Source organism: Calonectris borealis, chromosome 21 (genome assembly GCF_964195595.1).
Source record: "Calonectris borealis chromosome 21, bCalBor7.hap1.2, whole genome shotgun sequence".
NCBI lineage: Eukaryota > Metazoa > Chordata > Aves > Procellariiformes > Procellariidae > Calonectris > Calonectris borealis.
The window spans coordinates 10637834-10663140 of record NC_134332.1 but is presented as its reverse complement, the minus strand read 5'-3'; the positions used below and the strand labels follow the sequence as shown (position 1 = coordinate 10663140).

Sequence of the window (25307 nt, the reverse complement as noted above, 5' to 3'; positions counted from 1 at the left end):
ACTTCAAAGCATCCCTGGGAGCTTTGTTGCATACAGATGTTTGCTGGATCCAGCCATTGCTGATGGCAAGCTTCACCTGAAACCAGTGAAAATTCAGATTAAGCATGGTCAGAAATTTGCTTAGGTTACACTAGATAGGATATAAAACAAATAGCAACTTTGACCTTATTCATCAAGTATTTAAGTGCATACTTAAGCGTTTTGTGCAGTTAGCCCTCTGTACCTTTGAGAGAGTGAAATTACTGTAGTTTTAAGGCCATTCACCTTTTCCTTTTACCTCAGAGGTAAACTAGCTTGCAAAAATAATATGGTAGAAAAGTCCTTGATGTTCTTAGATGTTATTTCCACCATTCAGGACTTCTCGTATGTAGCCTTCAAGGCTGACATCTCCTCAGCCTGAAAAGGGTTAGTGTTTTTGTGTTGAACAAGGGCTTAATTAACTAATTTTCAGTACTTGTCTCAGATTGTTTTGGGCTTCTCTGCCTCAGTGATCTAGGCATCCATCCACCTCTGAAAGTGTAATACACTTTGTCAAAGAGTGTTAATCTGGACTAACTCTTAAGTTGAAAAACTGTCATGTAAAAGCTAAACAAAGGTATTTGTGCCTAGTGAGCCCACTGAAAAGAGTACCAGGGCAGAGGAGAATACGGCTTGGCGTGCTGTCTAACCGGAAAACAGACTGTTCAGCAACACTCCACATAAGGAAGTAACTTTCTGCTTATAAAATTGATCTAATTGAAATCTAATTTGTTCCTCTTACAGGAAAGAAAGTAAGTTTATTCTCTGTTTTCTGTACTCATTCCATAAATGCCATCTCCTCTCTTCCTCTGCTAGACTGCTTTAATCACAGCCTGTCTAGTGCAAAGACGAGGAGGAAAATGAGCAGTTGTTTCCCTTGTTAAGGAAACTGCTTAATTTTTTAAAGTACATTTTTAAGAGATAGTACTACGTCTTCTTTCCTTGGATTTGGTATAATTTCATCTTTAGTTTTCAATACAAGAAAGCTGTTGTGTTTTGAGTTAAACACTTTTTTTACCTCTGTCTTAAAGTATGGGGCAGAAGCAACATCTGCGTGCCTTGTCTGTCCAAGTGGGCTCACTGAATTTCCATGTTCATACAGGGAAGGTGATTAGCAGTTAGACTTGAGTGCAAATTGTTTTTTTCCTGACACTTCAATATGCTAATCATTTGAGCTGAGTTTCTGCTATCAGCGAAATAATCTTCACCTCTACTTACCCTGTAGCTTGCTAACATAATTGAGTTTTTGGGTGGTATCTTGACTTACTGCAGGAATAGTGATTCAGCTGCACTCTTCAGTATATAGCTTTTTCATGGCTGTTGTATACGGCACAATTTCCATTATTAACCTGCAGTTAAATATTTCTTGAATGAAATTTGATTTTCAGAACGTTAGCTTAATTGCCTTGTCTAAAATTAAGTATATATGTTTATTTAATTTGACATTTTTTCCCTTTTGCCTGCTTGAATGTATGTTTGTGCTGCACAGAAGCAACTCTGCTTTTAAATTAATTTTTCCAGTTGGTCTATAATGTATAACTCTAGTAACTTCTAATTTTCTGTAATCTTTCTGTTACTAAATTACTTCCCACCAGTAGTTTTCATAAAATAAGTATACACGTATTTACTATCAAGATAAATTGTAATGTATATAGTGTGTATTTGTGTATATATGTCTGTATATACAGCATGCCTATGTGTATCTTTGTATAAGGTATAAAAATGTCTTATGTCGTACCTGTCTCCTTGCCATCTTTACAATCTGTATGTTATGTGTACCTAAAACTACAACCAACTGTGATAGTTTTGATTGCATGAAATCTGTGGGGTGAGCCTTGAATACGTTGTCTTGGTTTCCAGTTATATCTTTGTAAGTTCTTCATGCGACTGCTGAGTTGCCAATATGTACTTTATGTTCTCTCAGGAATGGCACAGCCCACAAATAAATTGAGTTAGAAAAACAAGATTTCATGCAGCCCAGAAGATGTTACAACAAATCGATGAGCCAAGGGCGTACTAAGGTACATCACCTTACTAATAAAAGAAACAAATCATTTCTATGGAGTAGGGCTCCTGGGCCACATAATAGTGGTTTTATTAAGGTAACGGTAAAATGGAATAAATGAATGCATAGGCGTGGATTATATCCCTGAATACCAGTGGAAAGTTCTTACACGCACATGCCTTCTAAGAATTATTTATTTGCAATGTATTTAGATGTCAGGGTTAGGAATGGGAGATCTCATCGCAAATAGTTGTCAGTCTTGGTGCAGTGTGTATTATAGAGAAAATTCAATGATCTAATTACCCCATGTTGTTACAAGAAATAATACAATTCATTTATGTATTTTCATTCGATGCAAACCATTAATTCACTGCACTGTAACACGAAAGCCCAAGTTTGGTACTGTTAGTTTGAACAAAATACACACCATTCTTTTTTTATGATGGACTAAAGTAACTGATAGTACTTTCCATTGACCGCAAAGAGTGTCTCAGCAGGCAGGTCTGCTGACTTGGATGCACGCTTTGGGGAGAGCACTGAAAAAAGTCAGCTCAATTCTAATATTAATTGGAATTTTAATGGAAGCAATTTTTTCTGCATGATTTTTAGGTATTTCTAAATACCAAAAATGAGACAATACTGTTTGAATGAGGTTATCATATTCTTTTCAGTCTGAAGAGTTTCTTTGTGTTGAAAAAGCCCTCTTGCTTTTAAAGGGTTTTGAGTAAATCTGTTAAGATACTTGGAGGGAGATAGAAAGGATACTGTTTTTCATTGCAAATTTAATTTTGCTGATTTTCACATGCGGTCATTAATTTTTTTTCAACTGAAGTTGCTGAGATCTTAATTCTTTTTCATCCTTTAAAATAAAGAATCGCTAGGTTTTTATTTACCCCAGAAACCTCTGAAGTGGGATATCAAAATGTGATGTAGGGTCTTTTCCTTCCCAAGAAAATACCAAAACCAGAGGGATTAGAGTCTTGGTAGTTTCTGAACATGTATGTCCTGTAAAATGTAAGTTGTGTGATAATCCTTAGAGGAGAACCAGGAGGAGAGAGAAAGAAAATCAACTTAAGGGACCACAGAAGTAGAAGACAGGGAGATGTGAATAAGATAGAGATTCCCTGAGATAAAAGGGGTTAGAATAGGGAAATGTAAGAATTTCCTCTTAATTAGACTTTTACACGTGGACACTTAACTGGAAATTGTTCCTTAGATTCATTCAGTGGCTAGAAAGTGCTAGAGTTTAAATGCAGGTTCCTAATTTGCAAAAGCAAACTTCACTGTGCTTTCTTGGGACACACTTAAGTGCATTCACCGATCCGTGCTCTGCACGTCGGTCGGTACGGTGCTACGTTACATGTGTGTTCACCGTTCCAGAGCTGGAGCCTGGCTTTAAGTGAGCAACTGTGCTGCCTTTTCACCAGTCGTCAGGGCAGTCGTCTGGTCAGGAGGGACCCAGTCAGCGGCTGTGGAACAAGTATGTCAGGGAACAGAGCTATGAAATGGGTCCAGCTTGTAGTGCTAATATTTTAAAAGTGTTCCACTACTTTACTGGAGAGAAAAATCCATAATTTATACCAACAATTTTATATAAAGATATATAAATAATAAATTTTTTGAGGGTATTTTTAATATAACAAGGGGGTTTTAAGCCTGAGGAAATTACAGCAGTGCACGTCAGACATTCTTACAAGACACTTGATACAGAATTGGCGTTTAGGTATTACTGCGTTCCTTTAACATGTTCCCAGCGTTATTGGTTAACGTGTAAATGCTAGTTACTCCAGGGAGACTTATTTGGGCAATTGTGGGCACTATCTTATCCCTTTTCAGAAACAGTTTTAGATGAAGCACTCAAACCTGCAGTTTTCGTTTTTTGTTTTTCTTTTGCTACTTGACTTCCATTCACCTTCTAGGTCTTCCTCCTTCCATTCTGTGTTGCTTTGAACTTCCGTAGATTTTTCCAGTGTGTGATAGTATTGATGGACTCCTTTGTAATAATCTCTAGTAGCTGCTTTCCTCTCTGGAAGAGCATCACTTTAAAATAACATGGATATACATGACAGCTGGAAATACCAAATTTGTTTTCTTTCTTTCTACAGAAATACTGTGATTTGTTGGGACAAAGTTGAAAATGATATCTTTTCCTGGCAAGATGCTTACTTTTCAAGAATTTTTCTTCTGTTGTAACTATAGGTTAAATGCAAGCATTTATTTTGCTAGCATTTGGTCTTAAATAGACATAGGATGAGAAATGAAGGAAAAATGGAGATTATTTCTCTGATTTTTGCAGGAGCTTTATTATTCTCATCAGCTTCAGGCCATCAGAAAGTTACGTGTTCTCAGATACTGCACATAATGAGTATGAATATTAGATCATAACCATATGAGAACTGTTTGCTTATTCCCCTGTTTATACTCACATAATAATGGCGAGGGAGCGCAAAGCAAGTTTTTAAGGGACAGCAAAATTAAGTACTTGGGATTTTGGCTTGACTTAAGCATAGGCATTGAGCAGAAAAATAACATTTTCCCTCCTACAGATATCCTTCAGGTGTCAGTTCTGCAGGATCCTGGTTTTATTACATCAATCACAAGCAGCTTAAGGCTTCCGAAAACATAGTCACAGACAGATGTTGAGCCTGTCTGGGGATTAGAAATATCCTCTTCCATTAAGTATAAATTAACTTAATCACCAGGTATGAAAGATAAGCAGCATAAACATCATTCCCTGAAGCTTTCATTAAAATTAAAATTCTATTTAAAACGAGGCTCGTATTTTCTATGACTTGATCCCCCTTCAAAGAGATTATATCTGCTGTAAATTTTTACAGTGACAGAGTGACAGAAATTAATGTATTGGGGGCAGTGATGTTCTCTATAATTTAACTTCTGCTGCTAGTCATCTTTTAGCAGGAGAGATGATTGGCTTATTTTTAAGTAATAATTGGTCTCTAGTCTCTGAAAAAATTAGAAAGTAATAAAACTGCCTAGCACCCAGTTGCCACAAAATGAAAGCACAAAGCCACATGACTTAACAGCAGTGTCATGATCAGCAGTGTTATTTACGTAGAATTCACCTGCTTTAATAGGAGGATTTCTGCTGATAAAATGCAATTGCACTGCTGCTTTCTAGTCCATTGGATGACGGGGTAAAGCTCCTTTTCTACCCTAGCATAATTATGACTACTTTCTAAGAATAATTTCCACATAAGAAGAAATACCATGGGGTTTAGGTTTTTTCTGTTCTACTGTAAGACACTTGGAGGTCTAATTTAATATTGGTTTCAATACATTATCAGGCTTTACAACTGGTTTGCCTTTGCAGCATCTTGTATTACTATTTTTAAGGCACACTTTTCTAAAGAAACAAAGGAAACTCTGGAGAAAAAATGAGGCATGTAAGTACCTTAAAAGCAAATAGTGAACACAAATAAATCTAGTAGCAATAATAAAAGCTACTTCCACAAAAAATAAAGTATTGGGGACCATATTTAATGATCTTTGTTCGATAATAATTTTTTGCTACAGTGGAACAAGGTCCTTTGATGCAGGTTTTGCATTGCTTATGCATTATTTCATTATAGTAATGCCGTATTTTCTGCGGTACTCAAATAGATGACAGGTAATAGCATAAGCATTCACTACTTCTGTTACATTAAAAGTAATAAATCTTTAGCTAATGCAGACTGATATTACCATTATTCTTAAAAAGAGAAAGTTGGAAATAAAGAATCTGAATTAATAATTAGGAAATAACTATTTTTTTTCAGCACATTGCACCTGAGAATCCTCAAATGATTTCTTCACTTCAATGATTTAAACTATGTGTTAGGGAGAGCTATAGAAATAAAAACAGAGGTTAAATGCAACTATTATATCTAGTTGGCTGTTTATCCCAGGTGTGCAGTATCTGCTTTGTGTCTCTAAAGGATGTCTCTCCTCTCTGGTGTGCTGCTGTACTGATTCCTGTCATCACCTAGTAAGGTAGGAGTTTAACGAAACTAGTTTTAATCACAGTATCACTGGTGAACACTTACAGTGTTGGTTAGCAGGTTTGAAATGGTTTATTGGATTGAGCTTTAGTTTAAGATACAAGGGAATTAACAGCCTTTCTGACTTCTGATTTGTGTAACAGGCTTGTTGAAAACCTAAACATTTCTTTTCATACATGTTTCTTTTTAAACACCATAAAATTAAGTCCTTTCTGCTCTCGAAGATAGTAAGATCAGCAGTACCTAAATTGTCTAGAAGAATAGATTTTTCAAAGGATAGTGGAGCAAATCCTTACTTAGTAATCATGGCAGATAAGATCCATTCCAAACTATAGAGAATTCTTCAAATAACTGAATGACTCGACTTTTGGGCTTCTCAAGTTTCTCTGAACCAGTGGTTTCTCTGACTGGGTCATCTTCTGAACGTTTTCCATGGCTGTGTTGTCAAGGGAAGGACGTAAATCTCTCTTGTTCCCTATGCTCTGATATTTTATGGATTGCTGCAACCGTGTTAGCTGTTGCCCATATTGTGATTTTTTTTTTTTTTTTTTAAATGCATTCTGAAAGTTTATTTGTATTATGGAATACTGGAAGCTATTATTTCTGTAGCATTCTCCATACAAAAGTAGAAAGAGCATCTTGAATGGTGTCATCTAGGAGTGAACAGAAGTGACCACATTTGTGTAGGCTAAAAGTGGAAAGTTGAGCACAGTGTGCCTCTGCACTGTCTCCTGATTCAGAAATTCCTCTGAGCAATGCACGATTCGGACAGGAAAGGCTCTGTACATCTGCTTTGAAAGGGAAGCGTTAATCCTTGAATAATACTTGTTGATAATTGCAGTAAGCGTATCGTTGCTTGTGTGGCTATTGGACGTGTTTCCTAATACAAACTGCATTTCTCCCTAAACAAAATGTGTAGCACAGCACGTTAGCTTGTCTTAGGTTTCGAGTTTGAAGTGGAGGCTCTAGTCTTCTCTGCATATGATATGAAAATGTCAGTAATACTCTCATCCATCACTTTGTGTCCTTGTTGTGGAGCAAGTCAGCATCCACGCTAAGTTTCTACATCTTGGAAACACTCATTAACAATGTGTTAAGGCGGCAAGCTTTCAGTCTTCTGTTTTCTTTCAAAAGCTATTTAATCTTTAATGAGAAGTGTTTATTTTTATAATAAATCCATCTAGTCTGAAGAGGCAGCGAAACCTCCTTCTCGGAAAGGGGACTGATGCCTGTGGAACTTGCGGAGTATGACACGTTGTAAACAACACCCGTGGGACAAAGCGGAAAGCCCGCAGCTAGCAGGGGCTGTGCGCGAGACTGCTGTGCCTGGTGATGGCAGACTGCAGGGCCTTCCGTTCAGCTTTTTCAAGGATCTGATATTGAAATTATTTTGTCTTTGTTAAGCAAATGTCAAGGCTATGGGGTACATTTTTAATTTATACTTGGATTCACCTAAAACGTGTTTGCCAACTCTCAGAAACAAACTTGGTATGCTGCATTTCTTTCACCCTTCTAGAGTGAATGCGCTATTAGGCCGTGAAGGTGCAGGCCAAGTTAGACATGGTCATGCGCATGATGAGGTTAAAATCTAAGCGAGGTGATTTAGCTGCTTTATTTCTCTAATTGAGCTACGGATTCTTTTTTCTGAGAGAGATGGAAATTGTAACTACTTTCAGCACTTTCTGCTTCCAGGAGACAGGATAGCTGCTGTGTTTTCCAAATGTATTTTGTATGCTGTGAAGTTAGTTGACTGCCAACAGCATGCTGATTATCAGTCCTTATTTTTACTGTTATTGATTCTGCTCTTTGAAATACGGAGTCTACTGTGGTTGCTTTGACTACCTCAAAGCATTCTCAAAGTTTTGAGTCAACTATATGTAAGAGCAATAATGTTTCTTACATAACTTCAAAAATCTCGTACTCTGTGGGGTTTAATATTCTTTTAATACTTTTATCTTTGTGCAACTTTATTATTATTTTGAAAGGACGAAATGCTAGTGCTATTGACATTTTTTACTTTGCCAGAGGGTGAAGAGGAGCTGAATATTCAGTTTCTTCAAGTGAAACTCAAAAATGGCCAGTACAAGATGCTGATTATTCACACAACATGCAGTCAAACTTCTTGCTATCGTATATGTGAGTGCTAGAAGTCTCTGTGTGTTAACAAAAGTAATGGGATTAGTTCATAAAAAAAAATTCATGAATGGTTGATAATGCAAATACACTGTTCTGGCTTTGACTTGCTGTTTCCTAAACGATTTACTTCTGTGAATGAGCACACAAACATATTCATACCTACAGACTCCAGTAACAAACGTATCTATTTCTTGGGAGGTCCATATACTGTGGTGATAAAAGTGTGGATAGATAGATTTGTCATGCAAAATATTCTCTGCTTTTAACTATGTTAACATAGTCCTTGCTTTGAGAATAGTGGCTCAGCTGAGGGAATAATTATAGCTTCAGAATCCAGAACACAGTATTTTCTTTTAATAGGTAAGCAGTTGTCGGCAAAAAATTGCTTAATTTTTACTTCTAGCAATGCCCTAAATGTTAAATATATCAAGTGAGCATTCTTGGAAGTATTAATATTGCAATTCTTACCTAATTTTACTTGAACTTGACAGCTAAATTTTATATGCAAGTATACAAATTTTGGGAATTTTGAAGCCTTTAATTAGTAGTTGCAAATTTGTTTGTCCCTTAGCAACTTGCATTTGCATAAAGATTAAGGCCCGTCAGAATGAAAGGGATAAAACATAGATGGAGGAAACATTAATAAATTAGTAATCATATATAGTAGCATAAGTAGTCTTAGATGTCATTTCCATAAGCTTTATTAAAATTGAAATTCTTTTTTAAAGATGCAGTTAATATTGTCTCCACAGTTGATCATTTCTAAAGAGAGATCTGTCATGAGCTGGAGAATTAGAGAAATTAATGTATTGAGGTCAGACATTAGTATGTAAATTAAGCTTTGCTTTTATTCTGTATGGCAACAGAAGCATTACCTTATATTTGACCTTTCATTCATTTATCCTGACTCAGCTGTGTCAGTCAAAACAATTCTAAGGAGCAGCTTTAAAGTGCGGGGCTCAGCTTCCTTCTCCTCCCCTTGGCTGCTGGAAATCCCGTGAGAAGGGAGCTAATGGAGGAAACCTGTGCATGTTTCCCTTTCTGGAGATTTGTTTCAGCATTTTGGAGTTTCTGATCCCTTCCCCACAACTTCACTGCAGCGCTTGTCCACAGACATTTTGCAAGGTTTTCAGGGAGACTAGGGCCAAGCATGAGAACCCTGTGTGTTGTACCCAGACTCCCAAGGTGAAGTCCGGAACGACACAGTATAGAAGATGTTTCTTGGAAGTCACTTTCTGGAGTAAGAAAGAACTGGATGCTAAATATGCCCAGGAGTTTTTAGTGACACTTTGAATCTGACAGGTAACATTACAAAAACGTGTACTTCTGTATTTTCCAATTGACTGATAAATTAATGGTAGAATTGGAGGTGAAAATCCCCCTTACATTTTCATTGTTGCTGGACTTTGAGCTGTATTTCTGCTTTTTGTAGCTGTACTGCCGATGCTTATACTGGTCTTCGATTGCATGACCCTTGGGGAGTTATGTCATCCGCCTCACCCTTATGGTGTGGCGATGGCAGATGGCAGCGAAACACAGAAGAAAATGTAATGGTGCATTGCAAGTGAGTGTAATTTATCTAGTGGTAGGGCAAAAAATATGTTGTGTACTGTTTCCTTGCAAAAATGCGCAGATCACAGTAAAATTCTGTTTTTATAGGCGCTGAGTCTGGCTGTAATATACCTAGGTAGGCAGTTTTTCTTAATTAGTTGTGTTGAGACCGCATTGAGATTGGGTACATACAAGTGTCTTGAACAGATCTACAGAAAAGAAACTTTTATTGAAGTACTATCTGTGGTAGCAGTGGAGAATTACACTCTGAATAGTCAGTGTAAATGCCTGCAGAATAGACCAGCCTATGTATCAATTCAGTTTTACAGATTCAGGCAAGCTCTTGTGCAGGTTTGTTTCGGAAAGTTTTAGTTTTATTAAAAGTGCAAAATGTAACTTTCACTTTAATTCAAATTATATTATCAAATTAATTAAGGTCTGTTGCATTAGAAAGGGAAACTTAAGGAAATCTTGGGGGAGGGGGGAAGCTAAAGAATTAAAACAAATCATTAAACTTTATAAAAGCAATAACCTGTAAAAGCAAATTAAGAAGTAGATTATCTTTTTTTACTTATTTGACATACAAGATTCGGCAATAGAGATTAGAATTAAGTTTTCTTGTTCTGATTTAAATATTTTATAGACTTTCCCAATGTATAAGTGGAAAAGAATGAGACATGCAGTAGCGTAGAAAAAAACTGGTTTTATTTTGGACTCAATGATCTTAAAGATCTTTTCCAACCTTAATGATTCTATTTAAAAAATATTTTTTTAATATGAAATATGGTTTGAAGAGCTATTTCAGTAAAAGTTTGAAATGGGAAGCTGGTTTTGAGGTTTTATCCATGACCTCAAAGGCAACTTTAGGCTTTTCTCCATAGAAAGGAGGGGAAGAAGGAAATTCTAGGTGGTAATTTAGAGCCTCTGCTTTATTATATTCAACAATATTTTTTCTTTGACCATAATACAGTTTGTTTTTTTTTCTACGAACACAATGTACTATGACCCTATTATAAACCAAGCATAGTCCCGTTTAATGATTTCACTGTGTCCATTCCGCCTCAGTCAGGGCGACAGCCTTCTGTGGCTCCCAGCAGTAATGCGTCTATAGAGTCTTTGTTTACCATTATGGTTTGGGTGTTCTCTTCATGACCATTTCACTTTCTTTAGAGGATGGGAACTGAAAAATTGAAGGCTGAAAAAAACCTCTTTTAAACTACTGTACTTCCTCAGAAGTTCCAGAGACTGTTACTTCAGCAGGAGGGGGGTGCGGATTTGCAGATGAAGGCTGCGCCGAGAGCTGTTGTTCCACGCGTCAAACCTCTGTCTCAGTAACGCAGGGCGGATGGACAACGCTCCAGCCTCCCTCCCGCGGAGAGGGAGCACAGGCACAAAGAGCGCTGGGGCTGGAATTAATTTCTCTGAAGCTGAGCCCTTTAACAGCCTCTTCGGGATTTTCTGTAAAAATGAAACCTAATGCAATTTCCTCGGCTCTGCTTGCATCTTTTAAAGTAAAGCTTTATATGTTTTTAACTGAAAACATTAATGATGAATGAATAATGTACAATCCAAAACACTCTTGAATTTAGAATGAGAAAGGGTTCGGGGCTTCCAGGCGTCATTAAAACGAGAGTTATGTTACAAACAACACTCTCCTACTGAGTACAAGGTTTCACATTTGGTCACGGTCTAGTTCAACTGGCTGAAGATTGGAATTCTTAAATTCATGAACAGACCTTTTAAGATTAAAAATAGAAGCCTGCATGCGTATTGTTTTTTGGCCATACATACTCTTACTCATTTGGCAGCCAGAGGGTACTCGATGGCGGTGAAACCACCATCCAATCTTACATGAGAAAGAACAAAACTAATAATTTATTACTTTAAGCTTTACTTAACTAGAGACAAAAACAACATTATTTTTCTACTTTGCTATCTGCAGCAGAGAGGAACATTACCAAAGTACTACCTAAGATTTTTATTTATTTTTTAAAGACTTTTTAGAGTCTTTTATCTCAAAAAATGATCACATTTACAAATACTCAATATTGATGAATGTAAGCGTGGATACAAAAGAAGTACCATTATTTTAGAAGACTAACAATAGTCTTGGAAGAAGAGATGCTTTGTGAATCGCGGCATGACAGTCCCATCTGAGCAGCAACGGCTGGGCAGTTAGGAGCGCTTAAACATCAAAAGATGCTGAACAGGGATGCATTTTACAAAGAACTGTTGCAAGCTCTGCTAATGTTCAAAGTTCATCTAAATAAACTTGGAGCAGGCATTTTGTGTAGGGAGAAGTTTCCAGCCTCGGTTCTGCATTTAGCAGTCGCATCTGTGGTTACAGTTAGGGCAAGTGCTGCAGCGGATGGTGAGCTGCTGCCATTTGAAGGTAACATCTGGAGATGTGAATGAATTCAGAGCCCAGACTCAAGCAGGGTTGAAAACTTGGCCCCAAAATGTCTTTTAGAAATTAGAGATCACAATTTAATTCATACTTATTAAAACTCTTTTTTGGGCAATTATTACCTTTTTTTTTCTGTAAAAGTCTTTGTCTTACAGTTGCCATACATTTATTTTCAACATACCTCTTACTAGATGTTAAAAGTATAACTCTGAAGTATTCTATACTGAAAGGGGACACAGTGTGGCAATGGATTAATGTCTTTCAGGGAAAATTAGTAGAAAGAGAGGCTACAAATCCCATGGGGATATTTGTTATGGATGACTGACTACAGGATGGTTGTACATCGGAAGGTACAGATTTACTGTAGATTTAATTTAATAACTTTTACAGTGCTGTGTAACTATGTTGATTGTTACCCTCTGTTGGAACAGAACTTTCTGAAGGACACTAAATCTGCTCAGGAACACAAAAGATCAATGTAGTAAAAGCACTAATTTTTTTAGTACCTAGTGTGAATTACACTTACTCTTGATGATGGGTACTTAAAAAATGACTGAAAAGAAAATGAAAACCTGCATACGCTTAGTGCGTGCCAAATAATTACCATCAGCTATCAGACTTTCTGAACTTAGTAGAATAGCAATCTTGAATTTTAGCTAGATACGTCAAATGTGGAAAAGAAGTAAAAATATGTCATGCTGAATAAACATGAACGTTTATTTCAGAACATCATTATCTCGATCAGCTTTATTTAGGGAATTTGGCAACGACAACGAAGATGAAATAATGTATTTTGACAGTACGCACAGAGGATTTGAAGGAAAAATAATGGGATTGCCCAGAAAATGTCTTCTGAGTAATGCCAGTGTGCATTTATGTGAACCGTATTGCTTCTGAATGTATTAGTTTCTTCTTTGCAAATATATCTTACTCTACTTTTTGTACCTTACTTATCAGGGAAGGGAAAAGCTTCTAATCATTATTGGAAAATAAGTTTAAATATCATTAGATTATTACAATCTCTAAGCATTTCCCATTTAATATTCCATGACATTCCACGAAACTCATCTTTTTTTTATTCGATGCTGATAACACCAACATGCAGTTACTATCTGGTGTTTCCTCATCTACGTGGAAGAGGTTAGCCTGTTACCTTTTGTGAGGTTGTAAAGACCTTTTGAAAGGAATATGGATATTCTACAGTATAGAATATATTTGTGTATGTATGTATATATAGAATATATATACAATGAATCTACATTGAGAAGAACAATTTCTGTGTTATGGGGAGGGAAGGTTGAAATGTTTGGCTTTTATGTTTAACTATGTGGATTAAAAAAAAAATCTTCTGCCATTTTAGAAAAAATTAACTCAGTGGGGCCCAATTTATTGAGAACCTGTTGTTACCTCAGTTTTATTAAGGGATCTAAGGAGCGTTACTGGTTAGGACAAGGAAAAGTAAGAAGGGAAGGAAAACAAAAACTTTAAAAAAAAAAAAAAAAAGATGAGAGAAAAATATCATTCCAGATCAGGGATGCAGAAAAGAGACAATGCAATCTGATGTCCATCCAGGCTTTCTGTTATTAAAGATAAACTAAAATGTCTTTATCAATGAATGCACTATAAATATTTTTGAAGCATTGTAAGGAAATCGTGCAGGCATACCTTGATCAAGATTTTCAGAAATAACTACTTGTTGTCAGTGTTTCAATTTTGGAATGTTTTCTATGAAATAAATCTAAGGGAATATGATTTTCAGAAAATGCTGAAGAGTCATATGGAAAATGTAATGTCTTAAATTGTCATAATTTTGAGGTCCTAAAATCACCCGTCTTTTCAAAAAATACTCATTTTTATAATTTCGTAGCTGGATTGATAGCCATCCCCCTGAATTTCTGCATACTGGTAACGTCTTCCATCTGTTTCTGCAGCTTGGGCAGCGCCCAGAAGATACACAGCTAGAATTTGTTGCAATTTAATACCTGCATAGCAAATTGCTGACTTCTTCCTAGGGTACAATAGCCAAAGGACCATATAAAACGAACTGCGCAGGGTCAGGGAGACTCTTACCTTCTTGGGGTGGTAAACCCAAGATTTTGATACAGGAGAGGTTTAATATAAAACAAAAATTTTAAAACTTACAGAAAAATGTTATGATTGTGCCCAGCTCCCGGTCATTTCAAGGGGAGTTAGGAGTTAATGGCAGCTCTCACAATTAACCTGGTAATGGTGCGGCATCTCTTTGTCAATCCTATTTATAGGCGTTATTTTTGGCATCAGAGGATGGTCTGCTTGTTGTCCTTTTAAATACTCCTACAACACAATTTCTGCTTTAGGGAATCTTAATATTCTAGATTTTTCATTATTGTAAAGATCTTATAAAATAATGTTTTATAATTAAAAAAAATCCAGAAAGACAGCGTATTGAATCTTGTAAGAAGGTGGTTAACATACGATACAATTATTTTATGTGCTACAGCTGTCAGACTTCGGAGCATGCGTCAGAAGCCAACGAAGAGCTGTTGGACGCGGGACCGGCAGGCAGACCGGAATACGATAGCACCCGAAGTCCAGAGGCTGGCCTCCCCTCCCTTTGCCTCAAGCAAGTGTTTCCCAAGTACGCGAAGCAGTTTAACTACCTGCGACTTGTGGACAGAGTGGCTGCACTGTTTATCCGATTTCTTGGTGTAAAAGGGACAACAAAGTTGGGGCCAACAGGTTTCCGAACGTTTATAAGGTTAGTAAGGTGAATTTCTTTAGGAATTGCTTAAAGCATAGTCAAGAAGTTAGAAACTCCCGATCCTATGGGGTAGCACTGCTGTCCCTGTGCTTATCTTAAGTTTTGTTGAATAAAAGCAGGCCCTAACGGGTACACTTTTAGCTTGTAGTTTAGTAATGCCTTCTAAAGAAACCACTGAACCATTGTATTTTTTTTTATAAAATAGATGTTTTTTTATCATTCCAACCTCCCAAAGTACCTGACCTATGAAACTGTGTCCTAGTAGGAACCGGGGTCTTTATTCTACAGCAGATCAGTGATACTTTGGGAGGTACTATTTGCAGTCTTAGTCAACATGTCATGTTCCTAGTAAATCGTAGGAATACCATTGTGAGAAAGTGACAACCGAAATTGGGTCACTTGAGATCTGATTCTGCTGGCTGTGGGGGCACAGCCGTCTGCCCCAGGCCACAGGAAGGGATTTCCAAATGCCAGTTGCTGATGCGTTGCGTGCTAAGGATTTGCATTGTGAAATTGCAACTTGCAATGGCAAGGAACTCAATTTATTTTTTCACGTACTTTTTATTTGTGAGGTTTTTTTCATTGTTTTTTATGGATATATCTGTTCTAGTCATGGTACAAATACCTCATTTTCTGTCTTTCATTGACAATGACAAAAGAAATAAACAGCAGCAGCAGATGTACTCTTAAAATACAGATCCTGTTTCTATCCAGATGCATTTAGCATTCAGGAATGAATATAAACAATTTGATTTATACAAATTACGATATATAGAAAATGACTGAAGGCATCTGCTCTATCCACAGACCAGTACAGGATTGTTTCCAGTTCTGTATTTTCTATTGTTTAGTCCAGCCTTAATCTGGCACTTGTCAGGGAAACACAGAATAAATGCCAACGTTTTCTTTTAAGAATATTAAAATAAATTGCCGTATCTCAATGAAATAATGCTTGCATTTTCCTAATGCATGTTAAATTAAACTTTTTAATATTGGCAAATATTTTGTTTATTTTTTCCCAGAGGATCTATACCAACTATATGGCCCTTTTCTGAAATGCGTTCATTACTACTCATTTCAGAAATAAGGTCACGTTTCTAAGATGTGTGCTGTATCACTTTTCAAGAATAAAATGGTACACAAGGGTGATTTTGTGTGTGAGTGCATGTGGGCAAGTGGTTGCAGAAACTATCCACTCAAATTTTAGCTAATCAAAATCTGTTTCCCTTCAATAATTTCTTCATTCTAAAAAAATAACTAAAAGGGAAACGCTGAACGTGGCTGTAGTCCATGCTTGGATGCTGCCTAAGATTTTTTTGGGACTATCTAGGCCAGACCTTAACTATGTGTTTTAAGAGAGCTCTGCTTAGGCTACTAAAGAGTAAGATTCTTTTAAATTATCCAGGGGTTTGGGGGGTTTGGTTCCTCCCCCCCTTTTCCTTTCTGGCTAGAAATTTTGGCCAGCTCTTTGGCACGTGCACTAGTTCCAGCCAGGCTGCCAGACATCTGGAAATCCTGGACAGATGGCTAATTCTCATATACTGATCGACACTACACTGCGGGCTCAGACCGCGCCAGTGTCAGACTTCCTGCATGTGCTTATCACCAAACGCCCGAGATGCATCCAGAGATGCTGCTGTTTTCCATGCGGTGTTCAGTAAGACAGAGGGTAAATCTGTTCGTGTTCAGGCATGAAGAAGTAATTCTGTGCCTGAAAGCTTTCCTCCAACCCTTTTCAAACAGGATCAGTCAAATAAAGGAGTATTTCTCTGTGCAAACTCTGCCTCATGTAGATAGTCTCTGCAGGTTGGTGGTGGGTTTCCCAATGTACCAATTGATTCCATTCTGTTACGGCCTCAGAAAGAGTACTAGCAATAGCCTGGGAGAAAGCAGTGTGCAATGGTCAACTCCTATTTTTAATTGAAATATTCAGGGTTTTCTTCTTCTTTTTTTTTTTCCCTGCTTTGTTGCAAAACGAAAATAAACCAGTAAATCTGTAATCTGACCTGCTGCCTTTTCATGGCTAGAGATTGACAGGAGATTGCATGTGTAAATCGGATTTAGATGCATGCATCGAAGTGGGCCGCTCCTCATGCCCAGCGCTGCTTCTGGCAGAGGTGGTGCCTGCGTGATCTGAACAGGCAGCAGGAGTAGGTACATTCAGGAGATGTTCTGCACGTGAAAAATTCAGGGCATTTACCATGTCACATACATACGCTTAATGAACACTGGTTTGTTTGCTATCTGCTGTCTGTGTTTTATTAGACTAAGCATGTAACAGTGGGTGTGTACATATGACATGGGTAAACTTTTCTCCCAATGTTCTCTCAGCTGCCCTTGCAGAATTTTTCCTAACTTGGAAGTTTGGATGTAATCAAAATTTTTTCTTTATTTTGTCTATCTTTAACAGAAACTGCAAGCTGAGTAACAGCAATTTTTCCATGGCTTCTGTAGATATCTTATATATTGATATCACAAGAAGGTGGAACAGCATGGGAATCGACCACAAAGAATCAGGTAACACTATTTTGTATTTTAAGACTATGGGAGCTGGTTTTTTGTAGTTTTGGTAGCTCAAGCACACCTCAAACATTCAGTAAAAATAATGGGAACAAGGCATGTACATCTGAGGCATGTACATGTACAAAAAATTCTTGTGTTTAGTTCCATGGCAGTTTCCCTTTGTAGAATAGATCACTCTTAGTTTTCAATTTATTTATTGGAACAAGTCTTCTGCAAGCCCCTTTTTATGGTTGCAATTTTGCATTCGTAATTCTTGTTGCTGTTTGCAGAGAAGCGTTTAAAAACACTCCCCATGGAACCTCCAACTTAATTACAGTGTAAGAAGGTATGTCCATATTAGAGTAGCTTACATGTTCCAGCAAAAACCAACCAAACTGAAAGCTATGCAGCAGGTAGAAATAAATAACGCTTAACTTCTCTTTTTGATTTATTTCTGTTCCCCAAAAAGGTTACTTTGGGAACAAAACTACCTGTATTACTTTTCCTTTCCCAGAGAGTTCTCCACCCCCCGCCCAATAGTATACTCCTTTTTTTCATCTTCATTGTCTTTGTGATAGGTGAGGGAAGGACAATAGGTTTCTGCACAAACTCGCACAGTGCTCGGCTACTAAATAGGCTCTTATTAAGGATGAGTAGCAATGCTTTTCCTACAAGCACCCCTCACTGAAAATTGTGCTCCTGTTTGTTCAGTTAAGTCACTTTTAAATATTTTTACATCCAACTTGGCTTGTAATGCTCGGTGTAAGAGTGTACTCAGAATGGCTGGAAGGCTTTTGTAAGAAATTCATCCAACCCCAAGAAGGATTCACTTGTCCTGTGACTTCTTTCCTTCCGCTGGTCAGAGGCACCTTCTGCAGGAGGTGCCAGGTCCGTACCACAGCGTGCCACTCACTGTCCTTCCCATTGAAGAGCCTCTGGGAGAAACATGGCATGTCATTAATCTAAATTTACTTCTAACTTAGGAATGTGCATTTAAATTAAAATACAGCACTTAAAGATGTTAGCCAAGAACAGAGGCTATGGGAAGTTGTTTGCTAAACAGCAGTAAGGATTTTCTACAGTTTTAAAGCCAAAAGGAAAATGTTTATTAAACTGTGTGATCTTATTCCCAGCTTCTTTGGTGATATACTGTGTTACCATCACATATCTTCTTGACAGTGCAGTTGAGTGGTTGCAAAAATGAATGTAAATACTCTCCTATGACACACATGCATTTAGAATATTAAGCTATTACAAGAAATCCCTCACACAGGCCAGAGGGAGCATTCCATCCATGCCTTTGGTTTTCTGTTTAAAATTTGATTACATTATTTGGGTATTTTTTCTGGATTTATACATAAACATGAAAATCAGTTTCATCTCCTGAAAAAAAATAGATCTCTCTGCCCATTTGGGTAAACTTTTCTCCCAATGTTCTCTCAGTTGCCCTTGCAGAATCCCGACTGTCTAAATCACGTTCAGGCTGAAGTTACAAACTGTCTTCAGTTTACCTGTACCCACGGTAGAGTTCGTCCACATTCACTTCTTGGGCTTATGAGACAGATTTTTTTTCATAAATTCCTTTCAAAGGAAAACAAATTAATTGAAATGTCAGTGTTTTCTTTTGTGAGTTTGGCTCTTATCTTCTGCTCACACTAAAGGGTAGGTGTTCTTCATGTAATTACTTGCCCCACAGTGAGAAATGGTTATAGTAGCTTTGGGTCCGCACTGATAACCCTTGGACCCCAGAGCTGATTTTGTACGTGCAGATCAGTGAGATAACTTTCTGATGTAAATATTTTCTGTGTTGAAGTTTAGAAAAGATTTCTCTCAATGAAAAAACTCTTCCAACCTAGTTTTTCTAAATGTTTGAATGATAATTTTTTCCTAAGTGGTAGCACACTGTTGCTGCAGCATTAAAGGACTTGGCAGTACCAGATGCTGGAGATAATCATAGAATCATAGAATCATTAAGGTTGGAAAAGACCTCTAAGATCATCGAGTCCAACTATCAATGCAATACCACCATGCCCACTACACCATGTCCCTAAGCGCCTCATCTACACGTCTGTTAAATACTTCCAGGGATGGTGACTCCACCACTTCCCTGGGCAGCCTGTTCCAAGGCCTGATCACTCTTTCAGTAAAGACATTTCTCCTAATGTCCAATCTAAACCTCCCTTGGCGCAACTTGAGGCCATTTCCTCTGTCTTATCGCTGTTACTTGGGAGAAGAGACCAGCACCCACCTCGCTACAACCTCCTTTCAGGCAGTTGTAGAGCGTGATGAGGTCGCCCCTCAGCCTCCTCTTCTCCAGACTGAACAACCCCAGTTCCCTCAGCCGCTCCCCATCAGACTTGTGCTCCAGGCCCTTCACCAGCTTCGTTGCCCTCCTCTGGACATGCTCCAGCACCTCCATGTCCTTCTTGTCGTGAGGGGCCCAAAACTGAACACAGGATTCGAGGTGCGGCCTCACCAGTGCCGAGTACAGGGGCACGATCACCTCCCTGCTCCTGCTGGCCACACTATTTCTGATACAGGCCAGGATGCCGTTGGCCTTCTTGGCCACCTGGGCACACTGCCGGCTCATGTTCAGCCGCTGTCAACCAGCACCCCCAGGTCCTTTTCCTCTGGGCACTTTCCAGCCACTCTTCCCCAAGCCTGTAGCGTTGCCTGGGGTTGTTGTGGCCGAAGTGCAGGACCCAGCACTTGGCCTTGTTGAACCTCATAGAGTTGGCCTTGGCCCATCAATCCAGGCTGCCCACTTCTAGCTGCAACCAATACAGTAACTGTTGCTGCTGTTGTAGAACAGTAGCTTCTAACTTTTTTTGTTGAATGCTTCTACTTATGAGCGTCACGGGAGAGAAAGTGTGTATGCTACCAAAGGTGCTTTCCCTGCCTGCAGCTCACCATGACTGGTACAATAACTTACTGAGCTGGCAGCTGCTGATTTCAGATAGCCCAGCAATTCCTTTGCAAGCTATTTTACAGCCACGATCGTAAGTGACCCCAGCTGCAGTCTTAGCTGAGAGAAATTATACTTCAGAATGTAATTGTAGTATTTTGAAAAGGTGCCTTTCCTGCAGCATCAATAAGCCAACATTAAGTTAAAAAAACCCAAACCTTTCAATATCTCATCCTAAAATAATCTTCTTAAGTGTATGTTCAAACTGGGAGAGCCAGTTAAAGCACAAAGCAGCTATAACTGTTCCGTGTTGCTGGCATTCTGCAAAACCGATTATGGTCTGGCTTCTTAATTAAGAATTAAAGTAGGTATTACTTCAAGGTTTTAAATACAGTAATTAACGTTCATATGCAGCCCCTGTTTCCATTGGCTGTGGTAATGTGTTATTAGTAAGATGTGATCAAACAGCACCTAAGAGTCTGTTCTGCAGCATGTGGCTTCTGCGGGGTACTTTCGTTTGTGAAGGGGCAGAGCAGACAGTTTTATTATAGCAGAGGAATTTTTTGGCACTGCACCACTTTCCCTTCATACACACTTCAACTGTTTGTTTTTCATTCAGCTGAAACAAAACTACTATTGCAGAGTTACTGGGTATGGCTGAAAAAATGGCCTCTTTGCCTTCAAAAGGAAGGCTAAGGATCCATACCCGTCTTTGCAGAGGAAAAGCAACACTTCAGAGAAACTCACTTCTGCGATAAAGTGATACTTGGTAATGGGGTTATCTTTATAGTGCTACAGACTGAAATGCCATACTGTTTCAGTAGTTCTACATTTGAACTTTTGTTTTAGGTCCATCTCTAAAAATACAAGGTTTAAATGACCCGATTCAGTTTCTGATATAAACTTGTTTTTCTCTCCAGGTGGATTGTTTTCCTTGAAGCTCAATATGTTACTGTGTGTCTGGTTTGGTTTCAACTTAGTATTTGAGGCAGCAGAAATCAGGGCTGATATTACATCAATTTAATTGTACAATATCTTAAAAGCGGTTGTTGCTGTACCAGTTCGCCTCTGGATGCCAGGCTGCTGGTCAGGCTGATGTCTGTAAAACCAGAAGTAGCCCCAGTGATAGAGAGTATCACCCGTCTGTACCCCAGCCTGAGCTTACCCCGTACTGAAACACTAAATGAGCTCATGTGCGTGTTACGTACAAATAAAACCCTGTCTTTTCCTAGTGAGCATTCTAGATAGCTGCTGTTTAAATTAAAAGATGTTAACTAGCACGATTGTATGTGTTCACACCCAGCACGTACACATTTGACCTTGGTGCTAAACAAACGAGATATTACTATGTTCAAAGAATGCAGTTTGCTAGAGAACACTGTGCTATGTATCTCCTATAAACACCTTCTCCTTGCAGGAATGTGTTTGCAAGCCTTTGTCGAAGCTTTCTTCTGCCTGGCTCAGAAAAAATACAAGTCCCTCCCACTTCACGAGCAAGTGGCATCGCTGATCGATTTTTGTGAGTATCATCTGGCTGCCCTGGATGAAAAGCGCCTGGTTTGTGGCCGCGGGTTCGTGGACCGCCGAAGTGCAGTAGTTCCTTGTCAGACAGATGGACTTCACCTTACACCAGCTGCACATACACCCCTCCTGAATCGCACGGCCATAGCTAGTAAATTTGCAGATTATAGAAATCATCGCTATTAACGGTGCTAATTCACCAGGACAGAACTGAGAATTAATCCCCAGATACGCACGTGTTCTGCAGGAGGAGAGACAGACTCTTGAATTCCTTCATCTGATAGTCACAATTATTTATTTCAGCTTTTTTTATTTACACTCTTCAAAAAGTCTCCGGCAAGCTCCCATTCTCAAATAATGATCCTGGCAATGGCTATTTATTTACCTCTCTGTTGGACCTACAGTACACCTCACGTGACAAACTGTGCTTTCACCCCGAGTGTATAGAAAACCATGCGTGAAGACAAGGACCAAAATACAGTGGGATGATAACCAGCATCATGGGATCGAGAGGCACGCTCGTATCAAAGGAATTACATTGCTTTGTCTGCACTGGATGTATCACGGAACCCAAGTAAGGAGCGCTGCAGTCCCAAATACCAGTCGTGGACTTCGGAAAACTGATACCTGGAATTACGTTTGTGGTCGGACTTCAGGCTTTGACCCTCTTCTTTCCGTGGCTTGGACTGTACATGTTGGAATCAATATAGATTTGGTCATTGTCTATGTACTTATTTTTTAAAGTCAGTCTTAAAATACTGAAATCGTATTTTGGCTTCTACTTCTTTGTACATGTCTTTGCCATGACAAGCACTGTTAATTTTTTAAAGAAAAACTAAAGATGTTTATCCTTTTGCTTCCACAGAACCAATAAGCTCACACTTATTCCCAGAAAAAATTTACTTCATTAAGTCAAATTTGGTGAATCAAGTGGTGGTTTTGTCTTCAGGTACTAAGCAGTGCTTCTGCAAAAAGCTTTACAGTGTAAAGGCCTAAGAGTTCATTTAAATTCCAGTGAAACCAATGCTGTCACTGACTTAAGGCTAAACTTATTGTATTCTAGGTTTGCTTAATTTTTGCATTCTGCATGTTTGTTACCCTATTTGGACCTGCAGTAACATCTAGACCAGATTTTTTTTGTCTTTGCACATATTCTTCATTTTTTCCCTTAAACAACAGTAAAACTCTGTACAAATTAGATCTATATTATTTAACAGGATGTTGTTAAGAATGCTGGACTATACCGCTGGAGTTCTAGAGAGTAGTCTTTATTTTTCAAGAAATGAACCATGACTTCCGTAATCACACTCTTCTTGCGGGGGCCTAAGCAGAACATGAGACTGGCTGAAAGGACATGAAAAACTTGGAACTTCAGGGCTGTTCAGTCAAGTTCTTTTCAGTCTCATATTTTATTACAATAATGTATGTCTACATCTGAATTTGATTTTCCTGCTTTGTTCTATTCTTTAATGTTAATGAATCTACTTATGTTCTAGTGTTCTTCATGCTGTCAGAAGCTGCAAAGCTGTAAGATGGCACAGCGTCTGGGCATTTAGGTTTGGATTGGAGAAAATTACTGAGCTTGATATCTACGTGTTCCCATGGCTGGTGTATCAGGAACGTGACCTTACGGGAAGCACACTGTCAGCGGGAGTCCACCCATTTAATGTCATGGACTAAATGCACACACGGTATCGAGTGAGTTTTTAGTTCAGGACAAGTGTAGAATTTCTTTTCCTGACGTTAGTTTTAAGCAGCATGCATTTTTCCTGAGTGGCAATCAACAGCATGGCAATACAACGCAGAGGTCAAGCTGAGCCCGCGAGAAACTGATACCCAGCATGTGTCCGTATCAGAGGTGGGCGTGCGCCTTCTCTTTGTCTTTTTCTGTAACACCAGCAAGAGGAGTAGTAGCTGGTCTTTTTTAGTTCAACGGCTAGACTGTTTGAAATTTTATGTGTTGTACATAACAGGACAATTATAGACTAATGCCACTGCCCTCAGCCTTGTTTAAGTTTCGTAAAGATTATTGCAGTATGAAGATAAAATGCCAAACTCCAAGGTCTGGCATCTGTCAGAACAAATGAAGCTGAAAGGGTCATTTTTTTCACACTTTCATTGCAATATATTTGAAGACAGTCACAAGTTGAAAAATGGTTACTTCTCATTTTGTGACATCTGACATTTGTCTTGCGATTGGCAGTGTGTTACTAGAAAATAGCTTACAGTTTCTCTCATCTTGTGATTGATGTCCTGTGAAGACAGAGTTATAGAAGAGTCAGATTTGAAATGCTACAACTGCAAATGCCTTTCCTTGCAGCTTTCAAGTAGTACAATCTATGGCCTAAAATATGAAGGTTTTAATATTGTATAAGCTACCCTGGTATCGGTGGAATAAGTATTGTATATAATGAACACTGGTAAGATCTCTCTATTTTGGAGATCTTTGTAGTCTCTGGATCTAATACAGATTTTTATAGCCTGTGCATGCACAGGCTGATGCAGTATGCCCTGTTCATCTCCCACTTCAAATATGAAGGGTCCCTTGTAGAATAGTCAAAATATTCAATTATCTGCCTCTAGTAATCCAGTGTTCATGTATTTACATCATTGGAAAATTGAATGCCATATTATTCTCAGGGGAGGAGGGGGATAAAACAGGAGTGTACTTTAGAGACTTAATGACAAAGTCACATTTCTCTTCCCTGCCATCTAATGCAATTTCCTCTGAATATTATTTAGCATCCAAAGCAATTTCACATAGCCTTTAAGTTACCAGTCTGTGCACATGCAAAAAAATGGCCAGAGACACTTTATTCAGAATATGAATGCTAATGCACCGATAATCTGTTAATCCTGAGATACCTTTCTAAGAGAAGAAACAATATATGAAAGGTAGTAGGCGTTGGTTTTTTAATAGTACTTTTCTGTATATTCTTTTCAGAGAATAATACAGCACTCACTATTCCGTTTGTGACATATATGATATGAACATTGCATATCAGTGAAATCTTTGTTGTTATCAGACACACTGGGTCTGGTGTTCCTCACTGCGTATAAATCAGAATAAAACACTTCAACATCTAAGGAAGATTTGAGGCAAGTGAGTCCAGAATTTTAATCCAGGCATCCCCCTTCCCTGCAGGCTTGTATCTAGCCCAAATGTGCCTAAACTCAGCGACTCCTTGTTCGATTTTGAGTTCTTTCTCTGCACTGAGCTGTTTGTAGGCTAAGTCACTTGAAATTTGTCTTCTGCCTAATTTGGATCGGGCTCTTGAAACTTAATTGCCCTCTGCCCAAATGCCCAACTTGCCCCGTTACAGCCGTATGTTTTTAACGTACACCAAGCGGGTCACTTCCCTTGCCACACACTTCTAGCTACTTCTAAAGCACAGCTGGGAGGTACTCGGCTAATTACACAGTTAATGCTCAGGTGGGAGACCCAGTGCCTCAGTGTTCGTCCTCCCAGCTGGAGCTTGCACCCCCGTGCCGTGCAGGTGACTCCATTTTACTGGCTTTACTCC

General features: G+C 38.5%; 1 protein-coding gene across 6 annotated transcripts in view; it reads left to right on the top strand.

The window, feature by feature from the left end:
- Positions 1 to 24874, top strand: part of TTLL11 (tubulin tyrosine ligase like 11) — a 54015-nt gene extending 29141 nt beyond the window's left edge. For 5 of the 6 annotated variants that reach the window (XM_075170786.1, XM_075170788.1, XM_075170789.1 and 2 more), the window contains 3 exons: positions 14595 to 14852; positions 17266 to 17372; positions 21680 to 24874. In XM_075170786.1, the coding sequence (XP_075026887.1) occupies positions 14595 to 14852; positions 17266 to 17372; positions 21680 to 21969 (655 nt within the window). In that variant the 3' untranslated portion in view covers positions 21970 to 24874. Of the gene's footprint in view, positions 1 to 3469; positions 4223 to 14594; positions 14853 to 17265; positions 17373 to 21679 lie in introns of those variants that run through there. The other variant, XM_075170792.1, reaches the window with a different exon arrangement.
- Positions 24875 to 25307: the final 433 nt, after the last annotated feature.